Raw genomic sequence first — 21670 nt, 5'->3', positions numbered from 1 at the left:
CGGGCTCGCAGACCTCGCTGGAGCTCTCTGACACTCCGCACGAGTGTATCTATGGCGGAGGAGCAGTGCACAGTGTAGGGGCTATGGGATAGAGCCAGGCGGCTAAGATTCAAGCAAGGGGACGCAGAGCATGCTGGAGTACCGGAGGGAGGGCTGTAGGTCTGCCGGGTCTATGCCACCTGTCGGCCGGCCTCAAATGTGCACGCACCTCTGGATGTAAAGCCTCCAACATGCTCTGCGCGCCTGGCTCCCCTCTCACCCGCTAGACTGCCTCTCCAGATTTTTACAAACCCAAAATTAAGATTTTATTTTAAAATGATCTATCAGAAACACTTGTAATGATAATAATAATAATAATTAGAATATTGTATTGTTATTATCATTCTACATTCCCCCATATTATCGTATATATGAGGGACAAGCATTGTATTAATATTATCCATCATATAATTGTTTTATATAACTGCCAATATTCGAAAATGATACAGTTAATTTCTTGTCTCAAAATTAGTAAGTGTAACGATAATAATGTAATGTAATGATAATAAACATAAATTGTAAATAATAAAACTACCTTTGTCCCCGGAGTGTAATCTTGGCCAGGAATCTTAACCCTTGAACCTGAAATGAACTGTGTGACAAACTATTGATCAATTATTTAAGTCAATAAGAACAATTTATATCAGTGTATATTTAGGTTTGGTGGGCAACACGTGTTAGTGAAATAATAAAGTTACTGCAAGGACCATTTAACTTTTTCTGGTATCTAAGTAACAATCAAATAAATGGAAGTGCTGTGGGTCGCTAAGTTTACTGGGATGATGATTCAGAAGAATAAAATATTTAGTCCATAATAGCTGCTCAGCCACAACACCTGTTGAACTGTGTAATCAAGTTCTGCTGAGTGAATGTTTTCCAATTTCGGTGTACAAACAAGATCATTGAAGGAGCTGACTGGCTCAGTTGACCTGACACAGTGATCTTTGAATTTTTAAATTGCTTTTTTTATATATATATTGTACGTTATACCAATGCTGTATAGTATATACTTTACATTTGGTATCTTCTGTGAATGATCTCCATGGATCCAAGATCAGTGACTTGTTATCCTGTGCAGGCTATGTTGGAATGATAACAGTAATAAACACAATCATGTTAATAATAATAATTAATAACAACATTTAAAGTATAACACAGAGATGCTATTTTGATATGATGCACGGTCATATCATATATAGAGTAGTTGTCCCTGTGCTTATTTATGTACTTAATATATCTAACAGGACATCTGCACATACTGTGCTTATTTATGTATTCATCATATTTATATATTCATTATGAAATGCTGAACAATGAGTTTCAGACATAGACCTATTAGACCGAGTTTAAGGGTTTACAAGATTTACAGCCCTCAATATAAAGCTTTTTTCAATGTGATTAATTAGTACTCCTTTAGAAATACTTGGGAAAAGAACAACATTATCATGTGGTCAAAAGCATCATGAAGACAGAAGAAGGAGTGGTATGAGGACACCATTTCCTTCACCATGTGTGGCTCCATGAATACATATCTGTCATAAGTGAGTGCAGTCACGACTGGTATCCTCTTGTGGTCAGGTTTTGACTTTGCTGCCACTATGCCTGTTATTGGTTGGGGCTCCACTCTCTTTGGCCAAGGTTTGTGCCACTCCTGAGGCAGAGTGGTGGATGCCACCTCTTAGGGTGTTTTTTAATCTGTTTTACCCTCAAAGATCGAGGTTGTATATGAACCCCACAAGGTTCATGAGAGCAATTCTCAGAGGTTCTACAGTAAAGAAAAAATAGGTCAGCACCATCAGTCAGTAACAAATACATAACACTTTTGATCCCCAGAAGCTGAAATGTGGGCACATGATTTACACAGCATTGCAGGAGCAATGTGTCTGTCACCTTGATCTATACGTAAAGAGTGTAATATACTGTTTTTAATGTACTGTTTTCAATATACTGTTTTCCCTTGAATTTAAAGGCTGCCAAAGAAGATATTCCTGGGTTATTTGAATTACCAAGTGAGAGTGTATGTGCTATGTCTGGTCAAAAAACCTGGCAAGGATCCGTCTAAACTATATGTCAAATATGTTTAAGATAATGGAAAGGATGATAACAGGAAGGTTTTCATATGAAACTCTATTTGGAAGAAAACTTCAAGTTTGGGTTTGTTTCAAACTTGTTAAATCAGGACATGTTTGGATTTAGTAACTCCTCAAGGTAGTGTGATTACTCTGTTACTTTTCAAGATCATGATTGACGATATTTTCTCAAAGGTACCAAAAGATATAGGTAGGTCTCTGTTTGGGGATGATGAGGCCTTGTCGAAAAGATGATATATATCAGGAAAGAAATGTAAAAAAAAAAAGTAATAAATGTGATGAGATTTGTGACTGGTTGGGGGCAAGTTGTTCATCACTTATAGGGAAATTGGATGTGATTCACACATAGGCATCAATAGTATGTAGTGAAACATTAAAACATCACAAACACCTGCCCTGCAGGTAGAAATGGGAGAAATAACGCTGGATTTAAGGAGGATGCAACTGATGGCAAACTACTGGCCTAATTTATAGAGGCACAATGATTATCACCCTGCAAAAGGAGTTTTGAAGGTGGTCTTGAAGAATGGGATATGTCAGAGGAATTACCTTGGTCAGGTAGTGAATGACATTGCTAAGCGTCTTTGAGTACTCTGAAAAGCGCTCTATAAATAAAATGTATTATTATTGCTAAATAATTTGGAGTGTTTCATTTGAGGTTAAGCAACCAAATGTGTCAATAAAGTTGGGACAGAGAAGGGAAAGTATTTTGTGCTCAAAACAAAACACTGAAAATGGGAAACACCAGACAGGCTTTTGTGTGATCGATGTCAGGGAGAGGAGTCAGTTGAACAAGTAGTTTTGAGTTGTAGGGAGTACGAGACGCAGAGAGGGAGATGATGAGGGATTAGGGGTGCAAGAATGCACATTCAAAGGATGCAAAGAAAATGGGTGAGAGAGCACAGATTAGGGTTCTGTTATCTTTCTTGGGACACAGGTTTTTTTTTTTAAGATAGGATGGATAAGCAGGGATAAGGGTGCAAAGGTGGTTGCCAGGGGCTAGCATTTTATAGTAGGTCTAAATTTTCATTATTTGTTTTTTTTACATTTTTTAGAGGGATAAATTGTAAACCTATTGTCTGCTCAACACTCCGAAGCAGAAGGTGGCAGAAATGCACCAATAAACTGGATGCCGACCACAAAACGAGAAGGAGGAGAAGAAGAAGAAGAAGAAGAACACAAACACAAACCAATAATCCTCTGATTCTGACTTTGACAGCTCTTGTTCTGTCATTTATCTTTTGCCTATAATTCGATATCGGCATATTACAAATATTATTTAATTGTGTGCCTTTCCAAGTTTGCATCACAGCAGCGCCAGACTGTCTGACTGCCTGCCTGTCTGACGTGAGCTCCTCTCTCCAGCTAACCCGGCGGCAACACAGCGGCCAGCTGACGGAGCTCTGAGCCTGTTAGCCCGCTAGCGTTAGCTCGGCTGTCTCTCCAGTCGACCTGCCCTTTGTCTTTTACAAGCAAGTCAGCTAGCTGGGATCGTCTCTCCTCTTTCGTAAACTGACTCTGGCTCTTGCGATTCTACTTTTAATCGCCTGACAAGAGTGAAGGAAACCAAGATAGGCGGCTTGGGAACCAAGATGTCGAACCGAGCGGTCTGCAGAGAAGCGAGTCACGCCGGGAGCTGGTACTCTGCTTCGGGTAAGTGTCAACAGCACACCGTGTGCTAGCTGTGGTTGTTGTTTTTGTCACCGTAGTCGGTTTTATTGATTGTGTTACCGTCTATATGTTGAGGAGGATAAACACTGTCAGATGCATGGATTGCCACAGCTGGTGCTGATGCCCAGCGTTGGGGTGGAGACGCTGATTTGAGGAGAGGTGGACTAGCTGCCATTAGCTGTGACTGACAGCCTCCTCTCGGTTATGTCACTGGTTGCCTGGCTGGTTTGAGCCTATTCAGCACTTCTGCTCCTCGGATTGTCGATGTTAATCTTCTGAAACCAGCAGACTTCGGCTGCTCAGCGTTTTTGACGAGCATCCAAAGCTTTCGACTTGACAATAGCCAACTTTGCTAATCTTGCAGAACTTCCTGGCCTGTGTTACTGCTGCTATCTATATATACTACAAAAACACATTACCACAAACAGCTTACCAGCAAAATATTTAGGTTAAGCCGCTGGTGTTTTTGTGGTTTGGTTGATCTCTGACTCGATCAAGTTAGTGTTTTGTTATGTACAGGAATCCTTGCTGCCATCAAACAAAGGACTGGGAAGGGCAGCACAGATTCATGTTGCACCCCTTCCCCCATCTCACTAGATAGCTGCTATTTTTTGTGTGTGTCATTAAACACCGAAACTCTGCCTGTTAATCCCTTTTCAGTTTTCCACGGAACAATAATATCTTAATAAACAACATCTGGGGGAAGAGTTAACGTTGACAGCTATGCCCACCAGTGAAGACTAACACTGGTGGTTTGCAAAGTAAAATAGGTAGTGTGTGCCATAGGCAAGCAAGTTAAAATGGAGTTTAATCTGAAATCAAGTTTATAGTTAAATCTGGACCAGAACATAGCAGGCTCTAGATTGACAGTTACATTGTTTTACCTAAAATGTCAACTTTATCATTCTAGTTTATCTCCATTATCTACCCAAAATAAAAAGATTTTTAATGACAAGATTAAATCAACCACTATGGCCACATCTGGATTTCCCCCCTCAGGGATTCTTACAGTGACATATTACCTCGATTTTAGTGATGCATACTTGTAGCTTTGCTGTGTCTATCAAATCCTATTTGTATTTATCAGACAATTTATGTTTTTAGTGCTGGCCCGCTATGTCATTCTTAATCCTGAAAGTAGACATAGAGAGAGCAGTTAGAGTTTGTCCTTTTAATCCAGTAATCTGAAATAAAAGTATTTATGATTTTTTTTTATTTTTTATTCTACCTTTTCAGGATCCCAGCTGAACGCACAGCTAGAAGGCTGGCTGTCCAAAGCAGAGTCCACAATCAGACCTGCAAGAGCCATCATAGCGCCGTAAGATCAAGTTAAATAGAATCTGAACATGTCAAAAAGTATCTGTGATGCTGACTCGTTCTAAATTGACATGTTTTTGTTTGCAGGCATGCAGGGTATACCTACTGTGGTGCTTGTGCAGCATATGCCTACAAGCAGGTTGATCCCTCTGTTACGTAAGTCATTCCGTTTTCATCTCTATTCCATACATAAGAAAATGCATTGTGTGACTTTTTCTTATCTTAAATTTCCCTCCACAGAGTGAACAGATGTTAGATCAGATAGTAGAATATGGTGCTGGTGATGTGCCTTTTGTGAATAGAGTGAGTGAGATAAAATCCTGTTGCACTTCAGTCGTAGGGTGTTCATCCTGGGACCTTCACACCATGTGCCCCTCTCCCGCTGTGCCCTGTCACCTGCGGAGATCTATAGAACACCTCTCTATGACCTGAGAATCGACCACAAGGGTATTTGCTGTTTTCACTCATGACATTGTGATTGTGATTTTTTTTGTGTGCGTGTTTGTCGCTTAATCTCAGATGTTATCGCATGCTAATGAGTTAATTATTTAGGACAGTATGTTAAGGGTCATGTGAGGTAGTAACATAACCAGTTTGGATTGCAGTTGAGGTTTGTTTAGTGTAGAATGTAGTGCGTGTTTCCAAACACTGCCAAAACAAAATGAGACAAACACCTTTTTCCAGTAATACAAAAGAACACAGAAAAAAAGAACAACAACCCAGAATAACGCGTTCTTTGTTGTGATTGATATAGTGTAGCCTGACCAGGGCTCCAACATCCAGACCTTAAGCAGTCTTGGGAGGTGATACACTTTTAACCATCCACCAGGGACCAGACAGTTCCCTCATTATTAATATAATGGCTTTGTCAATGATGAGATTTTTCTCAGCTAGACACTTATCAGGATACCCAAATTATGAGTGTGCAGCTCCAAAATTGACTTAATCAGTCACTGTCATCATAACATGCACAAATTAAAGTGAAACTCACCTCTGTTTTACAGTTTATGCCGACCTCTGGAAAACTGGGTTGTTTGAGCGGATGAGTCTGCAAACAGATGAAGATGAGCACAGTATTGAAATGCACTTGCCTTACACTGCTAAAGCCATGGAGAGGTAATGCATATAGGAGTGGCATTCATTGAACTAAAGATTCAACACTATACACTTACAGAGAGAAGGGCCTCATGGGATGAAGCTTTTTCTTAAAGATGCCCTGTGGAGTTTTCTTCTAAACAAGCAAAAGTTATGTCAACAAAACAGATTGTGTGAACCCTTTTAGCTCGGAAAATGTGGGGAATGCATTTGCTTCCTCATAAAACATTTGCAAAGCCGATTTATTTTTATTTTCATTTTTATAGAAGCATTTTAAATCTTGCGTTGTTTACATTCATGCTTAAGTGCTAGCATTCTTCTTCTTCCCTGTCTTTGCTAGCAAATTCCAGCATGTTTTTGCATGTTACTTCACTCGTTGATCGTTGAAAAAGTGGGACACCATTGGCAGGAATGTGTATCGCGCTCTGTTCATTCTTGTCATTAACTTTCTATACACACTGTTAACCAGAATTGCATTGGTTTAAGGACACATGCGACGTGGGATATGCTTAACAGCCCTCTGTGAGGTTGGAAGGAATCAAAGGTATATTCTTGGTTCAGGAAAGCAGGGATCAGGTAGTATGAAGTGAACTGAGCACATTAGCTCAACGCATGACAAAATCAAATTGACCCAAAACCTGTGGTGTTGACTGACAAGAAATATAAGTAATGTAGGTGTTGCATATCGGCTACAAAGGAGCAGCTCACCAGTAATAGCTTATCATGTAGTAGGCCGGCAGTTCGCAATTCGTTTTCAATGATAGATGCTCTATGGAAAATAAAACTGTATTAATGCAGATTTTATTTCCAACCATGCCCACTGGACATCATTTTGACAGGGAGGTGCAGTTATTGTACTCAAGTTGTTAATTCAACAATCTGATGTTGCAGCCACAAAGACGAGTTTAGCATCGTCCCTGTGCTCGTGGGTGCCCTGAGTGAGTCCAAGGAACAGGAATATGGGAAGCTGCTCAGCAAGTACCTGGCAGACCCTTCCAACCTTTTCATTATCTCCTCCGACTTCTGCCACTGGGGTAGGTACCGACAAAGAAAAGCACCTAAAATGACACTCATCCTCTGAGAGTGTTCTGCCATTAAAAGTAGTTTGTGATCTGATCTTTGTATTTGTCTTTTGAAGGTCAACGGTTCCGCTACACATACTACGATGAATCTCAAGGGGAGATCCACAGGTCTATTGAGCATCTTGATAAAATGGTAACTACTGAGATATATTTGATTCAAATGTGAGATTATTGTGTAAAAAAATATGTAAAGATTATCATCATCCTAATGTGACTATTTACTTTCATGTACCTGCTAAAAAATACACAATGCTTAAGGTAATTGGAATACAGAAAGGCAGAGATTGTATATTTTATTCTCGTGATACAGAAGCTTGTTATTTAGAACACAGCCGACATAAATTACTGCTTTCATAATTATATTGAGAAACATGAAATTACAAAACAAAATCAAAACATAGCTTTTTCTCTGCTTGTGAAGGGGATGGGCATTATAGAACAGCTGGATCCCATGTCTTTCACCAACTACTTGAAGAAGTACCGCAACACCATCTGTGGGCGTCACCCGATTGGAGTGCTTCTAAATGTAAGTACCACAGAAGAAGAGCCTCACCAAATGTTTTACTATTTAACATCATGCAGACATGTTGATGACAGTTTAATTGACTGTTTACTAAGCTCTGTCTTCCTTAGTTACTGATGCTACGCCTCTACGTCAAGCTTTCTGTTCTCGCACATGCAGTTCATAATAACATATTAACTGTTTTATCCGTCCCTTCTTTTCCTGTGCTTGTGTTTTTAGGTGTTTTAAAGGATAAATTAAGACACCACCTTCCAAACTCTATTTATGAAATTTATGGAATAAGGCCCTTACTGCAGCCTTAATGCACAGTGCTTTAACATGTGGGAAAATGTAAAGCTTGACAGGCCTGCCATGTATAGTTACAGTTTATAAGCTTTATTTGGGGGAGTGGTTTAGAAAAAAGTAAATGGCAGTGAAGAACTGTGTGGGAAAAAAAGGGTAAGTTAGGACAAATGCCTCCTGTTGTGAGAAAGAGACACTCTATTCTTATTGTCTGACTAAGTGCATCTGTTGCTGTTTTGCAGGCTGTGGCTGAGCTGAGGAAGTCTGGTTTAGAAATGAACTTTTCTTTCCTGAACTACGCCCAATCAAGTGAGTGCAGGAACTGGCAGGACAGCTCCGTGAGTTACGCTGCTGGGGCTCTCATCGCTCATTGAGGTCAACTCTCGCAGGGGCCACTGCAGCGCCGTCGTCCTGCCCTTACTATATATCGCCATAACCTGACCCAGACACCCTCCCTCTCGCCCCACCCCATGTTACCCCCACTATTTGCAGGAAGGACCTAGACACTCAAAGCCAATATAGTCTTCTTTCTCTGTCTCTCCCTCAGCTCTCCTCCGCCTTTCTCCAACCTCCTCTCAGTTTGAAGTGTGTCTCAGAGCTTGTGGTTGAAATATTTGGCTTGAAGTGCAGTTTTGAAATGATGGAGGTGAAAATGGTTAGAGGAGATAGGAGAGAGTATTATTTTTGTTTCGGAGTAAGCGTTGGGAGGGGGAGATCTTACTTGGGTTTAGTCCCATTTTGTTTTCCTGACAAAACAATGGATTTGAGTTGTAATAATGCCATTGTTACATGTGGGCTCTTTGCGATCTGTGCTCATGTAATTTGCCTCAGAAAAGGAATGAAAATAAAATTGCGGATCATATGGAGCATTTTGAAATTTTGCCAGATGAAAATGGAATGAGTATTTTGACTGACTGCTTCATGCTACATAACCTCTGAAGACAGTGTCATAGGTAGTTACTACCATTGCTCAACATATGTTGTAGTTGTTAACAAAGGGCTGAACCCAAAAAAGTTCACTAACTCCCCTACTGTACAAAACCAAAAATATTATTACTCTAAGTTTATCAAATATTATCTTTAATCCATATTTTATTCCTTTTTTCCCCCTCCCTTTTTCAGTAGTTTTATTAGACGTGATAGTATTTAATCAAGTAGTGTGTAGATTTCAACAAAAGCAGTGTCGTCGGTTAAGCTGTAAAGCCATCTACATCATCTGCCCAATAAATTGCTTCCAGATTCCAATTATATGCCTGTAGCATCAGAGATATGTTTTGCGGGGGGCCACAGATTTGTGGGTACTACAGAAATGTAATCAAAACCGGATATTGTTTAAATTACTCCAACACTGACACCTCTAGTCTTTGTTTACACTGTCACCTTGAATCTCTGTAGTTCAAGCATTTTCAGGAGATTCGAGTGAACATTTTTTTTTTGCTAACTTTGCTAGAAAATGTATTTTGTTACACATTCTTCTGTAAGAGCAGCAAAGCTTTTGTTTCGGTTTGACCAAAGTGTTAAAGGCCTACCTGATCGGCTTAAGTTGTTGGAAATGTTATTAGATCTGTTTACTTGGTAGTAATTTACATCTTTTTGTGTTGATACATTTTGATTTAAGAATGCCTAAAGTTATCCAGAAAATGTAGGTCATCCTATTTTAAAGATTTGTTTTCCAGGTTAGTTGCCTCTTGAGTGTATGAGATTTAATTTCAGTTACTCTCGAGGCAGTAGGAATATCAATTGGACAAGGTAAGCTAAAACCAGTAATGGAAGGCCCACATTTTAAGATCAGCACAAAGTCATAATGCTTTTCTATAAGGTTTAAAAATCTAGCTAGAAAAGTGACAGTTGCTCCATGCTGTATTTTGGAATCTATTAAAAACACAAATATTTACTTAATGAAATGTCAAGCACGAGGATAACCATTAATAACAGAAGGAAAGAAAGTGTTTATTTTTTTGGAAAGTAATATGCTATGTAGTCTTGCTGCCTGAAATATCCTAATGTTTTCAAAGATGAACAGACTACGTACAAAAGCTGGATGCAAAAACCCTGATGATCAATAGCGCCAGTATGGGCTTTCAATGACAATATGACATAGGAAGCATCGAATATCTGCTGTCCTGTCCTTTGATATTTGAATATCACTGACTGAATTTTACTGATGCAGTCCTCTTACCATTGGTCCGTCCTACTCGGCACCATAGGAGGCATCGCACTTAGCATTAAGCTACAATGTCTGACTGAAAGATGAATCTTCAGACTCACTTGACCTCTGATGCTAATTCAAGGGAAACTAGTAAAGCATGACACACTGTGCTATTGTGCCTTTTATCACCGTTGCACATATACATATAAAGTGCATTCTCACTTTTAGTCTTATTTTAGTTTGTGTACTTTCAGTTTTTGTTTTTCCACATGTACCCTCCTTCTTTCCTGGTGCCCAACAATGTGTTTAGCTCCCCCAGCACTCCAGGAGTGTGTGAACTGTCCCCCTCATCTGTTGTTGGGAAACTAGCACCAACTGTTATCTCCTTTCTCCAGCAGGGAGTGGTGTTCTCTTTTCTCCACCTCACCTTATTCCTGTAGAGAGACAAAGGCTGAACCTCAACACTGTTCATTTTCTGTTTATGGATCTTTGTTTGTCTTTTAGAAATGTTTTTTTGTTTTTGCTTAGAGAATGGGAACTTGCACGTCATAAACCTAAAATATACTACTTAACTACTCCCTCAATGGAGTTTTTTTGATCTCAGGTTCCACTGACAAAGCATCCCAAAAGGCTCTTCAGATAAGGCTGTGGATTCATGTTACAAAACAAGTAAAATGTACTGAAAAGAGTGTCTGCTCTGGTGTCTTGTTCTTCAAGTATTTATAAGCATAGACATCTACTGACTTGGTATATATGCATTTCAAACACTGCTTTTCATTTATGTTGTTATTCCTCCGAAGTTAGTAGCCGCTTACTTTTTAGCACTTCAGCAGATCAAGCCAGCATGTTAGTTTGGTTGTCAAATATGACATTTTCAACCTCAAACATGTTTTGTTTTGTAAATAAACGTGTGTACTGCAATGACAATGAATTTGGATGCAGTGAAAAACTCAGCGATACAGCTAACAAAATGCTGCTTCCTTTATAATGTTATAGTGCCTCAGTCTGTGTCTCCCTTCCATCTCACTCATTGGTAATAATATGTAGGACTGGAAAAGCTAAATTTAAAGTCAGTAGCTCACCCCAAATCACCCTAGATTTACGGACAAACATTAGAAAAAACTTGTAAATTCGATCAGAGCTACATAATTTGAGATTTGGGCAGAAGTTGCTGCATGTGTCTGTAAAAAGCAAGGACGGCAAAGAAGAGGTTTTCAGTAAGGGGCTTCTGGCTGACTTCAAAACAGATTTAACACAATGCTGTTCGCTCCAATCATAGCTTTGAGAAAGCTAACTCTTTAAAATCAGAGCACTCATTCCAAGGTGGAAAGGATAACATCACCTCAAGCAATGTTTGTACCCACGCTGTGAAAAAGACAGCGCTTGCATTTCAGATTCTGACACACCTATCTATTTCCTTTGGGAGGAGCAAAAGAGGCTGTTTAAATCCATTTTAATTCATACGGACACTTAGGATTGGTAATGGGAGGAAAAGATAACTGCAACACTGCGAGATGGACTGCTATAGGGACTTAGTCAGCTATCTCAGCTGTGGGATGATCTTAACAGGACTCGGACACTTGGTTCATCACAAGAAGATGCAGACCTCCTATGGGCGCCACATGGGACCCTCTCCTCTGGCTGGGAGTCAGAGTTGCCTGGTCCCTCCAGGAGATGCCAGCTCTCCTGATCCCCCTGCTTTTAACGCTCACCAGGCACAAACCCTCCAGTACCGGAAAGTACCTGCTGCTTAGGACATTTTGCATGCACTACTTTCAAAGGTAAAAACAAAGACAGGATCCTAGTTTCGACCATTACATGTGTATGTGAAGGGAAGAGTGTAAATGTAATTTGAGATGTATAGCAGTGATTAGAGTCAGTACAATTCAACTATACAAGATTTGAATGTCAGCAGGACAGCTTTTTCACATTTGATTTTCACTTGTCACACTGCATGTAATTTTCTCATATATACTAATATATTTATTTTGATATTGTCTTATGCCTGTAGTGTACAGTATGAGCAGCAAAAGTATTCTTAAACAATATGATTGACTCCCCATATTGATTAATTATAGCACTGATTCACTAGTGAAACTAACTATAATATTTTAATAACTAAAGCCTCCTGATCTTAATGTACATTAATAGGGATTGCAACTTATAAATGTGTACTTCTTGACAAAAAACCAAAATGTGGTCTTATCTCTAATCATCATGTTGTCATTGCATAGCTAATAGTTGTTCAGTATGTATACAGGCACTTTGTAAGTGAACGCTAGAACCAATAAAAATAAATAATAATAAACTGGAGACTCAGAAAAAGGAGATTTCCCACTGCTATAATCTCAAGGCTAAAACACTGTGAGAAATGCATTGGTAACCATGAAGAATGAGGCTTAATATCGCCTTTTTTATCTGCAGGTAAGTGCTCAATCATTCACACAAAATCTCACCTCCTGTCTGTGTTCTTTGCATGTACCGGCATGGATAAAATGCACTATTATCCCCCTACCCTTTCCACCTGCTGTATCTACTATTTCTACAATCATAGGACATTTGTCTATTCACTACTGACCAGAGGAAAACCTTTCCCACTGGGTGTGATGGTGCCAGCAGGCTTATTCTGCTCTCTGAATGGTTTCCTGCAGGGACACTATCTGCTGCACTGTGCCCAGCTTGATAATGAATGGTCAGGTGACTATCGTTTTAAAACTGGTAGGAGCAATATTTATTCTATGCTTTCTAAAATATTTCCTTTTTAAAATATGAAATACCTAATGACTTGTATACTTGTGCCTTAAACATTGTGAACATTTTAAATGACTAACATCTTAAAAATCAATAAGATACAAATATGATGTTCTTTCTAGGTTTACTGCTGTTTTACATTGGAATGGCCATCAATGTGCACAGTGAATATATTCTACGCAACCTGAGGAAACCAAGGGAAGTAGTTTACAAGATTCTTACAGGTGAGAAACAGAGATCACACATGCATTAACTCTCATCCACTCTGTGCCTGTAGTGACCTACTCTCTTACAGGAGGTCTGTTTGAATATGTGTCTGGTGTCAACTACTTAGGAGAGATAGAGTGGTTTGGCTATGCGTTAGCCACCTTCCAGCACTCTCATTTGCTGTATTTAGCCTGTGTTTTATTGGACCAAGAGCCTATCACCATCACAGGTGCCTAAAACATGATGAACTGACATTACATGACTACCTACATTACCATGCTATTTCTGTGTGACAGTTGTAATCCTCTTCTCCTCTGTTACAGGTTTTACCAAGAGAAATTCAAATAATATCCCAAGTTAAGAAGGGCTTTGATTCCATTCATCTTCTGAGAGAAAAAGGAACCTGACTTTCATCTTGTAAGGGCAGATAATAAATTGAACCAGCAGCCAAACACAAGCACAGAGTGAGAGTTGGTTTCCTGTTCCTTTTGTATTTTTAAACAGAAATTACGCCCATTTTACTGCACAAAAATCTGTTTTGGTTTTGCTTGCAGTCATTATCCAAAACCATTATGCACAGAATAACTGTTCTACTCTTTCTATTAAAAGTGCTACAGGAAGAAACTTGCAAAATGACAGTGATGCAATCACTTGGTGTACATATGAATATATTTTGTGATAATATATACAAGTTTATTTTTATGCAGATACAAAATGTACAAACTGCAAAAGAACTAAGAGCAAATGTCAAATCTCATTACTCTGAATGTAACTTGGCTCAGCTTTCAATTTGTCTGACTGTTAACATATCAAAACATTGTGATCAGGAATACATTTGTGAAACATTTAATTGCTGGATGTTGGTCTCTATATTTTCAGAGTTGTCCTCTTGTTAGATTATTTTACCAAATCATCCGGTTAGAGACTGGTTTTATTTAGGATGTAACACAATGTAATGGAAAATTACTACCAGCGAAATGCTGATATTTTTTTGGGTACTATGTTGGCTAAATAATCTGTGGCAACCTTACAGCACCCCTAGTGCTGACCAAGGACAATTGCAGCAGAAACATGCTGATTTTTAACAAAGTGGTGCAAGGATGACGTATATTTGTTGGAGACACCCTGAAGTTAGTACAGCAATGATTCCCTCTACAAAAAGCCAATGGGATTTTTCAATTGGATTTTTGGATTATTGGAAAAAATAAGATCTGTGGATTGGAGCAGCCTTCAAAGAAAATACAGAAAGGCACAGAAATAGTTACATCCTGTTAGATCCGATCTGTAGGCTACTTGTAGTTTTCAGACCATGTTCACACAAGACATGTTTTAAGATTTAACCTTCACTTCACAAAATGAGACTAAAAGCCTACAATCTAGTGTTTTCTGTGTATTACAATTACACAGAAAATTAGGATTCTCTACAAAACGTTGTGTTTGTTGTCAAAACTAAGAACCAATCAGCTCTTCAATCAGACAACAGCGAAGCGTTTCCCGTCATGACCTTGGACTTGAAAACGATGGAGAGCAACTGCGTCTGCCTCGATCTTGTTGGATCATTGTTGTCCACGTGTGCATGACATCAAAGCAAGTTGGGATCAAGTCAGACACAAATCTTAACGGCATGCATTGTTCGGCGAGTGGCAGTGATCGATTCTGGGCGGACATGGCTCATCTTGAACAAGCCCAATATCTTTAGAGTTGACTATTCGGCCTGATGAGGTTTTGTAGTCTCATTTAGCCACTTGATAGCAATCACCTTTTCCAAAACACGTACAATCTTGTATATTGTAGAACAAAACGTTCTCAAAGAAAAATGTCTTAAGCTTGTGTTAACCACAGACCTTTTTTCGGGGAAACAAACCGAAAACCCATTCAAAAACCCAATGACTATGAGACAAGGAAAATGAGAAGTGCAAAAATTCTAACCCATGTTCGGGGTTAAGGACTCATTCCAGCTGCACCCTATAGTGAAGCTTTGATCATCTGAAATAAAAGAGCTGAATTCTTTTCATTCACTCAAGTTGTATACTCTCTCAAACACCATATCATATCATCATTAACAAAGAGGTAAATCCCAAGACAACACCAAGACAGAGGCCAGCCGTTTCTACTGACTGACACCAGGATTCAATCAGATTTGTACACAAGGTGATGCCAACACCTAGTGTCTAAATGGAATATACCTTTTGAAAAAAATTTTTTTTTTAAAAATAAACAGCGTTCATTTCTCATTTTGATCATCAGAGTTCCACTTTGGATAAAATGCCTATTCTGCTAGTTCATATCTTGAATTAGATATCGCACATCCAGTGCAAGATTAGCAGTTTCTACAGCAACTTGCAAGGCATTGAGTTTAGCCGTGAAGGAGTCAAGCACGCGCGGCTGCACAGCTGTATCTCTAGACAGAGGTGCAGGTGAGAACTCCGGGTATTTAGTGTTGAGGAACCCCCAGCTCTGATTTATGCTACTGTCAATCAGTCCACAGCCACAGAAGCCCAGGCTATCCTCCATGTTTTCTTCCATGACATCTGCGGAGTGAGTCCAGTGGTGAGCATGAGTCAGATCCATTAAAGAATTCCCGCCGTCGTGCTCCAGCGCTGCGGCCACAGACTCCAGAGAGTGACAGAAACCGTCCACGCCACGAAGGTGCTCCGTCTGTGAGCACCCAAGCACCGATACGGTCTCTGCAACTTGTTTCATGCTCTGAGATGAAAATAAAGCATAATGACGACATGTTGTATTCAAGGCCGGGGCCAACTATGAGGACATCGAGGTCCAGTCCTCAGTAAATATGTCACTGTCTCTATGCATCTGAATGATGTGACACCACTTGAAACTGATAGCAATCAAAAAGACAGCTAACTGTGGTGGTGATGTGTGGTATGTGTCTGGTGAGGTGACTAAAGAAAGGCAGAGTGTGTTGCAATCACTGATGTGTCTTCAAGGCGCTCTGCACGCCTGACTTCACAATTGTTTTCACTGCAGCGATATTAGACACAAAATTATATGAAAGCTAAAATTGTTGTAGTTGTGATATATGGTCAATATCAGAAGATATTATTGAAAACTATTGATGATCTGTTCTATAATTGTTAAATGCTATTTGATCTTTGATTTCTACAACCAATGATGATCATTTCATCAGCTGCAGTGCGCTCCGAGCAGAGACCAGAGTCCCACACGAGGTAATGTGTCTATCAGACAGTCTGAGGGGGAACTACCATTTCAGCAGAGTGATAACATAATGCAGAGCAGACTATAGGGAAGGTAGCTTTATCGTTAAAAATAATTACTTTAATCTCATTAATTAGCAACTTCCCTTTCATAATATTACTTTTTTATCAAAATATGAAAATTAACGTCTCAACTTTGCTGAGAGCACAGACGCTGAGCACAGTGGGATATGTTTTAAACGTGCAAAAAGTTTTAAAAGGCAGCTTAAATCTTGATGAAACACATAAATATTGGATCTCACCTTGTGTCTGACGTAAGCAGCCAAGTGGGTCTCTGTACATCCACCTCCAAGTAAGGCAAATGGTTCTCTCAAGGTGAGCCTCAACACATGTTCAGTCTTTTGGCACACCACCTTTAAACACAAATAAAAAATAACACATCAGTTTATCACATTTGCCTGACATTAATAGACATTCCAAGATGATGAGTGTAAAGCATTCATGCATTTTTTTAAACGTTCAAAAAACAATGGTGCTGCAGTATCATTTTTATTAATTGCCTGTCCCTATATGACTAAAATGAACTCCAGACCAATTGAGCTTCATGAGGCCGTATAATGTCAATAATATTTCTGCTTTTCTTTTTCTTGTGCATCAGTGACCAAAATAGTTTCAAATCCTTCCATACGTCTCTCTCTCTCTAGAAGCCAACAGTATAGTCCACAACACTCTTCACTGTATCTTACCTTCAGCTCACTTAACATAGTCTCGTTCCTGTGGCAGAGCATCATCGTGCAGATCGACGACTCCCCAGGAGGATGTAAATGCAGCATTGTCTTGGATCCAAACTGCATAATACTGAGATCCTTCACCTTCCCGTAGGCCTTGGCTGGGATTGTGGTGTGCAATGTGGCCACAGGTTGAGCACCTATTGGTTAAAGTGGACAGATATTTAGGGGGACATCACACAAAGTACAAAGTAACAGTACAAGATATACCTGGACAATAAACTATCCATATGTACATTTACAATTTCACAGGAGAAAGAATGCCGAAATTGCAAAGCATTTAGGAGGATTTAATAAACTTCACAGTTAGATACAATTTAATCATGCATACATATACATTCTGCATCTGCTTGTTTCAGTGCTTAAAAGGAATCCACTGTGGGTCACACATATATTGAGGGAAATCTTTGAACACTTTAGAATGTCATCACAAATTAAAATTCCTGTGGTTTCTAAGAGCTTGTCTATATGATATTAATTCAAAACAATGGATTTGGGACATTTAAAGGCCTACCTGTCAGCTGAGTAAGTGGCTCCATGAGAGCGATTCCCAGTCTTTCTATCACCATGACACCATGACTCTTCAGGTATTGCTGCAGGACTGGGTGTATGACCTTCTGGCATACAAAGAGCTTCACCTCATCTTTCACCACAAGTTTGCAAAGCTCCAGGAGCTGATCCAGTATCTGCGAGTCTGTGTCTACACCTGGGTGCACGTCAATTATCCCATCTCCCAGTTCAGAAAGGTCTCCAGCAAGAGATGCACTGAACAACACCATGCGCAGTGGCTTTGAATGCAGGAGCTTTGACTTGTCGACGCGTAAGATATCAGGTGTGTCCACCAGTAAACCTGGAAACACTGCAGAGTTTAGCACAGGGTGGCCTTCAACAGAGATGGTCACTATTTTTCCAAGACTGACTACACCTGGCATGTTACAGGGAACAGTCAGCAAAAAAGCTTGTACAGCCAATCTGCTGATGTGAAGTGCCTCTGACTCTGTTAGCACACATGCTGGTTTGCTGGAGATAATACTGCGAGCTAATGTGATCAAGTTATGGCTGCTGCAGAAGTCGAGCTTAACTTTACAACCACAGTCTTCTCGTTGTAGGTAACTGGTGCACATTCCCAGCAAGTGCTTGTTCACTCTGATAGCCACATCGCCTCTGAGACCAGACTGCTTTGCTTGCTCAATAAGAGATAAACAAAGAATGGCAGCAAACAAACCACAGTCACTGAAGCGAGAAACGTGGTTGAGAACGGAGGTTTTTATCAGATTAATAAAAGACTGCGAGGAGGCAATGGCTGGGAGGAGGACGGAGGAGGTGGAGGTGGTTACAACGTGTCCTCCAATATTGTTATGAACCTGTTTGAGTCTACCTGTCGGACCAAAACACGATTTCAGAAGCTGCCTCAGCAAATGAAGCTTGTTACAAATGTCAGTGTTGTCCAATGGCAGATCCGTACAAAGAGATGGAGCTTTCTTGACGAGTCGAGACATCACTGAAGCAGCGATTTATCAAAGCAGTTTCACAGGACCGTTACGTTTACTTATTGAGTGGCGGCTGTTTAGCGTGATAGAAAATGAGACTTTGCGTCCTCCATAGTAAATCCCAATTGATTGCTAGTGAGGCTGTTTGCATTGCCTGACAGAAATGAAACACATTTGGGATACATGCTTTATATCTTATAGTAAAACATATCAAATTATCTCGTTTTTATTATTATCTTGGCTATTGTATGATAAAAAAAATTATATACAGGTACAATTCGACAACATATCATTTCCAGGTGAATACAGGCTCTTCCAATGCGCCACTCGTTACCGTGGTAACGCAAACAGCGTTGCGCTCTAGCGGGGTCCTTTCTTTAAGATAAACAGTCGCATTATATTACAAATCTTATAAATGGTGCTGTCACTATATATATACATATATAAATATATATATATTTAGTCTACATTAAACTACATCACTGCACAACGACGCTTTAACAGCGATAGATAGTCGCCTTCCTACAGTTTTTCACCATTTTGAACGGCTGTCACTCATACTGGTTTTGCACTGGTTGGACTGCTAACAGAACGTGACGTCATCTCCTGCCGCCTCATCGGTGAACCGATTCAAAGCTGTTGGCGGTACGTGAACGAGATCTGTTACGAAGCCGCTGCACAACGTTGTACACCACAAGTTTGTTTATTACACATTTGTAGTGTCATTCACGTGTCATTTGCTCATGATGGCTTAACGTTGAGGCCATCGTGTTTTTTATTAGTAACGTTAGTCATTCGTCTGCTGAACTGATGACCAATGTGAGCTAATAACTAACAAACAAAACGTGTGTAGTCTAGTGTTAAGACTAAAACTGCTGTGCATTGTTGAGGAGATCCCTATTCAATGTCTGTAAGAAATGTAATGCTGTGTAACTATTACCAAACATACCGATTTGTCTCTGCAAGCACGGTAAGGTCGGTTCACTGTGGAGTATCAAACATAAGTGTCTGTGATAAGCCAGCTAGAGTTATTATTAGAAAGCTGATAAACTAAGCCTGTATCTGTATTATATGTTGTGTGGTGTAATCTATGACTACACACTTGTTTCAGGTGTAACTAGCTGACTGCTGAGTTCACTTCAATGGCCCCTCTCAAATATGCCATTAAGGTAAGTGAACTTTTAACATACAGCATACTGACCCTTTTAGTGCAGTGTTAAAGAAACATAGTGTTTATTATAGTGTTGTATTAAACAGTATTGGTTTATATTAACACGTTTGCTATTTATGTGCAACAGCTATTGAAACTTCAGGCTTTACAATAGTTTTGTGAGCCTACCATTTGAATAAAGAGAGATTGAACATACATAAGAGAAAAAAGCATGAAAAAGCTCAAACATATTTTCAAGAAGTTATTGTAATGCAACATGCACATTAAATGTATTTTTCTGAAGTGTTTTGGACAAGTTCTAATAACTTTAAAGATTTTTTAATTTAAAAGTTCAGGACCTTACTCAGTAAACTTTATTCAGCTCTGATGCACCCATGCATGATAGATTGTAAATACTGCTATTACGTTAGAGTTTCTAAAGTATTTGTTGCAATGTTGTCCGTCCGTTTTGGCATGAACCCATAAACAAAGGAAGATCTAATGAAAAAAAAAATATACGACTGTTATCGAAACACATGTTAATCATATTCTTAGGTATATTGTGAACATACAGAAGCAAAGAAGGGGTGGGTGATTTTCAGTGATCACAAAGCTCACCTAAAACAAAATGTTTTCCCACATAAAATGCATGCAAGATACTACTAGACTACTAAACCTACTACAGAATAGGATGAATCTTCATTTGATTAAAGCTTGTTAGCCTGTATTGCCAGCATTCCTAATAATAATAACTAAATAAACAACATTTTTTATTATTATTGTTACTATCAACTGCTGAGTCCTTCTCAGTAGCAAATTCTTTGGCCACTAGAGGGAAGTACAGATACATGTTTCAAGTGTCTTGCCTTCACATTTTGATTTTGTCATTCATCCTTTAGAACACGTTATTCAGAGTTTCTGGTCACCTTTTGCAAATCTCAACTGACTGCCTCCCTGAGAGCCTTTTGTTAATGGACACAGCCATACAGAGCAGAGGAAACACATTCTATTAAAAAGCCAAGCTGTTCATCCTCAGTCTGATGCTCTGTCAGGAATAATGCACATCAGATGTTTTTGTTAAGTGCAGGAAAAGCCGCTGGTCTCTCTTTTGTTGATGTTTCATTTATTGGGAGTTTTGGATGAGGGCTGCAGACATTTGCACTGATCTCTCACATCCTCCATAATGCCATGTGCGCCTAGTTGACCAGATATTGCATTCACTCCCTTTATTTGTTTCATATGCATGCCTGCATACAGGCTACCCCATCACCCCCCCCAAAGCTGGTTGTGGGAGAGTAAAACCCTGGAGGTTCACGGAGGGTTCCTTCCCACTGGGCACATAATGATACTGTTGTGTTACTCTGCCTGAGAAAATGGACACAGCCTCTACCAAGCTTAACCAACTAACCACAGACAAGTATGTTAGAAGGGATTAGTCAAAAAGAACAAAAGCATTCAAGGCACTACCCTGGACAACTCTTTTGCAAAACAAACAACCCTACTTCCATGATTTTTAATACTTTAATTAAATTCTAAGAATACTAAAGAACAAACATCTTCACAGAGACATTGTTTTCACAAAGGCATTTTGCAAACTCGGTTTGACAGCTTGCACAGAGCAAGGATCATTTTTGTAATTATGAGTCAGGTTCTTGGATTCACCATAACATGTTAAGTAGGCTGAACAGAAGTGTTCAAAGCAGCTCCCTCCCTGGTCTGTGAAACTACAGGGGGTGCTGGTATGCACCTTCTTAAATAGGCTTAGACTATATAGTGACCTGCCACCTTTTAGACCTCCCGAAAAAAAAAAAAAAAGGGCCTGCAGGCTAAAACACTGATCCACTGAAGCAGTTGCTGTCT

The 21670-nt window shown here is 39.5% G+C and overlaps 4 protein-coding genes across 4 annotated transcripts in view; 3 read left to right on the top strand and 1 right to left on the bottom strand.

The window, feature by feature from the left end:
* The first annotated feature begins 3294 nt into the window (after positions 1–3294).
* Positions 3295–11138, top strand: memo1 (mediator of cell motility 1). The gene is made up of 9 exons (XM_054599825.1): positions 3295–3782; positions 5037–5118; positions 5205–5273; positions 5452–5564; positions 6122–6233; positions 7104–7246; positions 7351–7427; positions 7716–7820; positions 8342–11138. Exons 1-9 carry the CDS (start codon positions 3722–3724, stop codon positions 8471–8473), a joined length of 894 nt encoding a protein of 297 aa, XP_054455800.1. The 5' UTR covers positions 3295–3721; the 3' UTR covers positions 8474–11138.
* Positions 11139–11762: 624 nt separating this feature from the next.
* On the top strand, positions 11763–13596 carry srd5a2b (steroid-5-alpha-reductase, alpha polypeptide 2b). Its single transcript, XM_054600671.1, is given in 7 exon segments — positions 11763–11890; positions 11892–12029; positions 12803–12966; positions 13122–13223; positions 13295–13366; positions 13369–13435; positions 13530–13596. Coding segments are annotated over 7 exon segments (738 nt in total).
* A 1887-nt stretch (positions 13597–15483) lies between these two features.
* Positions 15484–18720, bottom strand: mkks (MKKS centrosomal shuttling protein). The gene is made up of 4 exons (XM_054600723.1): positions 17685–18720; positions 17129–17310; positions 16685–16795; positions 15484–15912 (listed from the first exon to the last, which is right to left on the bottom strand). The coding sequence occupies exons 1-4, from the start codon at positions 18667–18669 to the stop codon at positions 15484–15486; spliced, it is 1707 nt and encodes a 568-aa protein (XP_054456698.1). The 5' UTR covers positions 18670–18720.
* A 521-nt stretch (positions 18721–19241) lies between these two features.
* slx4ip (SLX4 interacting protein) overlaps positions 19242–21670 on the top strand; it is a 33226-nt gene continuing 30797 nt past the window's right edge. The window contains exons 1-2 of the mRNA XM_054600580.1: positions 19242–19305; positions 19772–19829. Of these exons, the coding sequence (XP_054456555.1) occupies positions 19803–19829 (27 nt within the window). The 5' untranslated portion in view covers positions 19242–19305; positions 19772–19802. The remainder of the gene's footprint in view (positions 19306–19771; positions 19830–21670) is intronic.

This window comes from Anoplopoma fimbria, chromosome 6 (assembly GCF_027596085.1).
Source record: "Anoplopoma fimbria isolate UVic2021 breed Golden Eagle Sablefish chromosome 6, Afim_UVic_2022, whole genome shotgun sequence".
Lineage (NCBI taxonomy): Eukaryota > Metazoa > Chordata > Actinopteri > Perciformes > Anoplopomatidae > Anoplopoma > Anoplopoma fimbria.
Note: the sequence above shows the minus strand (reverse complement) of the source record. Positions and strands in the feature narration are given on the sequence as shown.

Bases quoted from the DNA above. Each gene is read 5' to 3' on its own strand.
- memo1 (XM_054599825.1), top strand. From the start codon at position 3,722: ATGTCGAACCGAGCGGTCTGCAGAGAAGCGAGTCACGCCGGGAGCTGG. The intron at 3,783-5,036 runs GTAAGTGTCAAC...CTACCTTTTCAG, and splicing joins GAGCTGGTACTCTGCTTCGG to GATCCCAGCTGAACGCACAG. The intron at 5,565-6,121 runs GTATTTGCTGTT...TCTGTTTTACAG, and splicing joins CCTGAGAATCGACCACAAGG to TTTATGCCGACCTCTGGAAA.
- mkks (XM_054600723.1), bottom strand. From the start codon at position 18,669: ATGTCTCGACTCGTCAAGAAAGCTCCATCTCTTTGTACGGATCTGCCA. The intron at 17,311-17,684 runs GTAGGCCTTTAA...TTTAACCAATAG, and splicing joins GCCACTTACTCAGCTGACAG to GTGCTCAACCTGTGGCCACA. The intron at 16,796-17,128 runs GTAAGATACAGT...TTGTGTTTAAAG, and splicing joins CTATGTTAAGTGAGCTGAAG to GTGGTGTGCCAAAAGACTGA.